Source organism: Euprymna scolopes, chromosome 15 (assembly GCF_053919585.1).
Source record: "Euprymna scolopes isolate OS-2025 chromosome 15, ASM5391958v1, whole genome shotgun sequence".
Classification (NCBI taxonomy): domain Eukaryota; kingdom Metazoa; phylum Mollusca; class Cephalopoda; order Sepiida; family Sepiolidae; genus Euprymna; species Euprymna scolopes.
Genome location: NC_136496.1, coordinates 99,904,575 through 99,911,337, shown reverse-complemented (window position 1 = coordinate 99,911,337; position 6,763 = coordinate 99,904,575). Strand labels below are relative to the sequence as shown.

At 34.9% G+C, this 6,763-nt stretch overlaps 1 protein-coding gene across 1 annotated transcript; it reads right to left on the bottom strand.

Moving 5' to 3' along the window:
• Positions 1-465: 465 nt before the first annotated feature.
• On the bottom strand, positions 466-849 carry LOC145294207 (uncharacterized). The gene has a single exon (XM_080141317.1). The coding sequence runs from the start codon at positions 847-849 to the stop codon at positions 466-468; it is 384 nt and encodes a 127-aa protein (XP_079997443.1).
• Positions 850-6,763: the final 5,914 nt, after the last annotated feature.

Here is a 6,763-nt window from a genome sequence, read left to right as displayed (position 1 = left end):
GTTAGAACCTCTGTGTCTGGTATCTTGTCTTGCCACTTGATTTTTAACAATCTACAGAGGCAGGTCATAGGGAAATAGTTCTGTTTCTTGGCATGTCTGGCATATACAGTCCAAATTACACAAACATACATGAAGATAGTATGAATTACAGTTCGATGTACTTGGAGTTTGGTCTGCAGCCGAATTCCTCTACGCTCTCACACAGTGGTTCTGAAACGTTCAAAGGCAGCACTAGCCTTGGCTATCCTGCAATCAACTTCATCATCTATGTGTACTGCCCTTGAAAGGCTGGTACATTACTTCGGTCTTCTTTAGATTAATAGTCAGACCAAAATTGTCACATGCCTTAGAAAAACGATCAACAATATATTGCATGTTTGGCTTTGTGTTGGCATTGAAGGCACATTCATCTGCAGACAAAAGGTCTCGTATGATGGTGGTCTTAATTATGGCGATAGAACTAAATCATTTTAAGTTGAACAATTTGCCATCTGTCCGGTATTTGATACTTACTACGAAATGTTTTTTAGCGTTGATTGCATCAATTAACACCACCGAGAACATCATGTTGGAGATGGTTGGTGCAAGTACGCAGCCCTGTTTGACACCGCCATTGACTGGGAAGTCATCGGAAGCCTCCCCATCATCTATGGCACAATCCATTATCCCATTATGAAATTGTTTGATAATTGGAATGAATTTGTCAGGACATCCAAATTTGGCCATGATCTTCCACGGACCTGCCCAGTTTACAATGTCAAAGGTCTTAATCAAATTGACAAATGTTGTTTTACGGTCCTGGTATTGTTCTAGACATTTTTCCAGGAGTTGATGAGCAGCAAATATCATGTCAACTGTACAACACCCCATACAAAAACCACATTGACTTTCCGGGAGGAGGCATTCTTCCAGATGTTTGGTTAAGCGATTGAGTAGCAGCCTTGCAAGAATTTTACAAGCTATGTTGAGAAGAGATATTCTCCTGTGGTTGTCATAGCTCTGTATGTTTCCCTTCCTCTTAATATGCACTATGAATGTAAATATGCACTATTCATACATCTTTGAATTTCTGCGGAATTACGTCCTTCGCCCAGAATGATAACTCATGTAGTTTTTTTGTCAATATGGGGCCACCTGTCTTATATATCTCTGATGATGTCCTATGAGAGCCTGGAGCTTTGCCACAATAAAGCTGTTTCACGGCTTTCTCAACTTCCTTGATGGTGGGCAACTCACCAAGGGGTTGATTTGTTTTGATTTGTGGGAGTTGTGCGATTGCCTTATCACTGATTGAGGAAGACTTGTTCAGTACAGAGTTGAAGTGCTCTGCTCACCTGTCTAAAATATTGGCTCACTCTGTCATCAGTTTCGTCTCATTAGCATTTAGGAGGGATGCTCTGTCACCTAGGGGTTTGCCGTGCTCCTCTACTGTTTCGGTCAGAAGGAAGACAACCATATAGCCTGAGCCGCCTTTGTGCAGGTTTGCGTGCTGCAGTCGCCAGTGTATCCATATCTGCTACGTCGCCACTCTCCTGTCGCCACAGGACTTGTTCTCTAGTTGACCCACAACTTCTGCAATATCACGACTTGCGCATGGATTAGTTTAAAATGAATAGAACTTGCGCAGCATTGTCCACACTTCTTCGCTTGGAAAACAATCTGGATCCAATGGCAAGGCAGTCAGGACAGCTGGAGATTTTCCAAATGCAGGAGTTGCTAGAAACTTACCAGAATTTGAACAAAGTAACTACCTACGGGGCTCCACTCCGAATTTTCTTTTCAGGTTGTTTCCCTTAGATTAGACTACCTTTCAGGGCGGAGGAACTCAACCTATCCAGGTGTGGAATAAGAGTTTTCCTTTTCTTAAAAAATAAAAATTTGAATATAAAAAGTGTGTAAGACGCCAAGTCACGACGACGACGACGACGACGACGACGACGAAGGACACAGTCAGACAGATTTATGTATGAAGGAATAAAAAATAAATCCAACAAACACGATACGTACAGCGAGGAGTTCTTTGGCGGTGTTTTGTGAAATGTTCAAATTAAAGGAGTGTTTAAAACGCCATGTTTCCTCATTGATCACGACGACTATGAAATGGGCAAAGTCAAATAGATTTAAACGCAATTAAATAAAAGATCCAAAAAATGTGTACATATAACATGATTTTGACCGGTACTCATGAAAACAAAATAACAAGTCAGGAAGCGTTGAATCTTTTTGATTATTTTTTATTTTTTTTATTTTTTAACAAACCTTAGTTGTTTTCATGTTGTTATGAATATCGAAAACATGAAAAAGAAAAGATTTCAACCTGTACTTATGAAAACAAAATAACAAGTCAGGAAGCGTTGAATCTTTTGAAACTGTTTTTTTTACTACTACACACACATGCACGTACACAAGTCCTTGCGAACAATTTTAGTATTAATATTGTCTGCCTTAAACCTATTTTTGTTTTTAGATGTACATTCTTTTTATCTCTCATTATAGACCTTTATTATTACTGCACATACATACACGTACACACACGCACGCACACACACACACACACACACACACACACACACACACACACACACACACACACACACACACACACACATATATATATATATATTACTGAATACATAATTTATTATTTACTAGCGGGGGTACCCGGCGTTGCCCGAGTGTTTGTTTCCGGGACGGGGGGGGGAGTTTTAAAAAATGTTATGGTAGGTAAGTAGGAAGGATCAAACCCGGAGTCATGAGTAAAAGTAGGAAAATAAAGTGTGAAAAAAAAACAAAAAAAAAAAACATCTGCAACGTTAACAGTTCGGCCACCAAGAAAAGTCCATTCCAGTTGTTTAGGAAAAAAAAAACAAAAAAAAAACGACTACGGTAGGTCGGCGCGAACATGAAAATATAATGTGAATTGTCCAGCACGCTAACCACTACGCCACAGAGCACTGCAGCTTAGTTTAGTGATTTTAAATAACTTCACATGAAAGAACTACGAAGCCAAACCGGTGTTCTCTTCTCAACTGTTCCTTGTGAACGATCACCAAACGGTGTTAAGTGGTGGCAGGGGGAGGAGGAATTTATTAGAGAGAAAATATTTTACCACTTCCATTGATCTTAACCGATTTTGGCCGTGACTTCTCAGCAGAAAAAGTATAGAAATCTAAGATTATCGAGGAATTTGAGAAATAATAAGCCTATAACACACCTCAGATATTGTTCTGCCGTTTGTGCATATTATATTTGCATGAAATATCTTGATTTTTAATCCTATTAATGTCAAAATCAGACGGGAAAAATGAGTTCATTTTATTTATATAGAGAAGATAATATAATTAATTCCTATTTTGTATTATATGCTATACTAGATCTGCTTAGTAAGTAACCGTTGCACAGCATATGTGCTGCTAATTTGAGTCGTTCTTCATTGACTATAATTTTTACTTTGTACCATAAGGGTAGATGCTTTTCACATTTCCCTCTATATGTGATCATACGCAAATCACATGAACGAAATTATCTCGAATTTTCTTTAATGCTTTTTCTTTTGGAAATTTTAAGCATGATTTATTAAGGTTACTGCCATCTGAGGTAGGTGTTTGTCTCTTTCCTACCGTTGGAAAAACGTGACAAAATGTGCGCTCTGGCCAGAAAAAGTGATTCAGCAGCTCCGTCGACATTCCTCGGTAGAAGCGTTTCAGGAGCTTAGCAATTCACTAAAACTCATTCTCAAACCAAGAAGGTAAAGCCTGGGAGGGTGCAGCTCCTAGAAATGCACAGAAATGTATCTCCATCCGACAGAAACAAAGTCACCAACTCCAAAATATTATAGATTCTGTCGGATTTATTTTGAGGATGTTTCGTCGACTTCTCTTGCTACATAATGGATGACCTTATATCAAATCGCTAATATATAAGCAAGTGTTAATCTTAAAAAGGGTCGAACTAAGTGCATGTCAATGACACGAAGTTGAGAAAAAAAACTATTCTTACGAAAAGATTACGGGTAGAGATGTCATGTAGAATAAAAATGAAGGGACCTCAGCCGACATGGCACGACGTCACGATTATCGAGGTTGACGGGGAAACAACGGTTTGATTTCAGTTTGCCCATGGGATGCATGCAAGGCAAATCTTAGTATTAATATTGTCTGCCTTAAACCTATTTTTGTTTTTAGATGTACATTCTTTTTATCTCTCATTATAGACCTTTATTATTACTGACCATACATACACGCACACACACACACACATATATATTACTGAATACATAATTTATTATTTATAATATAATTAATTCCTATTTTGTATTATATACTATACTAGATCTTAATCTCAACAATTTTGTAACAACTAAAGGAAAACCAAGCGCGAAATAGCCCTCTAAAATCTTTGTTCACTCTGTCCATCTATTTATTCTTAACTAGCGCCTTGCACGATCGTAAAATATGCTTAAATATATTTTAATTCATGCAGATTTCCTATTTCTTATTACAGAGCCTATTCTCTATTGAATATTATATTGTACCTAATGTATAAAATACTGACTTCAAATGTTAAAAAAAATACCTGAGTGCCATCAGCAAGAATCCAAAGTAAAAATTCAGCGCTCCAATCGTTTGAGGTGTCGACAGATAGAGAAGAGACATTTAAAATTAAATCATTTCAAGATATAAATGAATTTGCGCATGCTCAAAAGTAATAGAAATATGTTGGCAAGTTGAAATGAACATTTTGTATTAAAGCTTTTTCTGATTTTTTTCCCAGTATTTCGACATTTCTATACGCGTTATTAATCCATCTAAACAAAGATTTTACTCATTATAAACCGTCCTATTTCCTGTTAATTTCAGTGGTATGTGACCAGTAGTTTAAAAATTTATCAGTTAAATATTTACACATAGACATGCACACATCAACACATCTACTGTTTTATTTATATAGATATGCTAGTTAATTAATTCGTTAAGAGAATACTAGCCTCTCGTTCATGCGTGAGCAATTTCCCTTCCTCGTTTTCTGTACACGTTGAAAAGCCGCGTAAAAGACAGGATCAAAATAGCCACATAAAAAAGAACCTTTGAAAACATTACATTTCTCTTTTGAAGTTATTATGCATTATTTTTTACTTCAATAACTCGGTTATTTGATACCACGTCTATAACAAAAAAAAAAAAAAAAAAAAAAATGATAAACACACGTGGAACTTTTGCGTATTAATATATTAATCATTCTTCCCAATAGTAGCCAGCAATCAACTATTCATTAGTTTTGTGATGTTGATTTTTTTTTTTTATATTTCAGCAGGTTCAATTTCAGACATGGTAGTTCAAATCGCTTCCGATAGGTGTTATTCACTTTCATGCTATTTTACCTTCACAATTGAACATACATTTTTGTCAATTTCAGAAAGGTATTTCATAGTAGCGACTCCACTATATTTTTACCTTTTCTTTAAACCTTTCACACACAATTAAGCGTAATATTAAGTAACATGATAATGATCATTGTCGTAATAAATCTAACCTTTGTTTTGAAACTGTGAGGCTGGCACATTTTAACTACTATTAAAAAAAAGTTTTTAATCAGTTTTCGGCCAGAAATTTAGCTGTCAAATGGTCAAAGTTCAACAATTTGACCTTGAAAACTCTACCAAATTCCTCCGCCAATTTTGTGTCTAAACACTTGAAATTTTACATATAGGTTACTTGGACATGAATCTAACTTTATGATTTGATTTGAGCCCAAGACAATAAAATTGGGCAAAAAAAAAAAAAAAAAAAAATTGACCTCTGCGGTCTTTACCAAATTACGTAGCAAATTTCTGGTCTAAACATTTGAAATTTTACATAAAGTGCATTCAGACATAGCGCAAGCTTTTTAATCGGTTTTTGGCCGAGAATTTAGCTGCTAAGGGGACAAAGTTCAAAAGATTTTACCTTTGCGTTCTCTAATAAACTATTAGGCCAATTTTGGATCAAACATTTGAAATTTTACATAAAGGGTATGAAGACATGCAACAAGCTTTTTAATTAGTTTTGGGTAAAAATTTGAATGCCTAGATGTCAAAGTTTACAGAGTTGACCTTTGCAGACTCTACCAACCTCTTCCGCCAATTATGGGTCGGAACACTTGAAATTTTGGACATAGGTTACCTGGACATGAGTCAAACTTTTTAATATATATACATGTGCCCACCTTATATATATATATATATATATATATATATATATATAATGATAAAAATTACAATAAGTTTACCAAGGTAATCAAAATGGTAAACTTAAAATATATTATAAATATTAAAGAGTTAATATTATCCACTTATCTTGTGTTTCCTTTTTTAAAATTAAATATGTTTTTAACTCTTTTTCAAGATGTCTTTTAACATGTTTTATTAATCATTTGTTCATATATATATATATATATATATATATATATATATATATATATATATATATATATATATATATATATGATGAAAATAATGGAAATAGTATTCCGACAAAATAGAGAAATAAAAAGGAACAAACCGTATTATGTGTTCATCAACGTTTCGTCTTTATTTGATTCATCCAGAGGAAGTCTCGAAATAAAGACGAAACGTTGATGAACACATAATACGGTTTGTTCCTTTTTATTTCTCTCTCTCTCTCTCTCTCTCTCTCTCTCTATATATATATATATATATATATATATATATATATATATATATATATATATATGTGTGTGTGTGTGTGTGTGTGTGTGTGTGTGT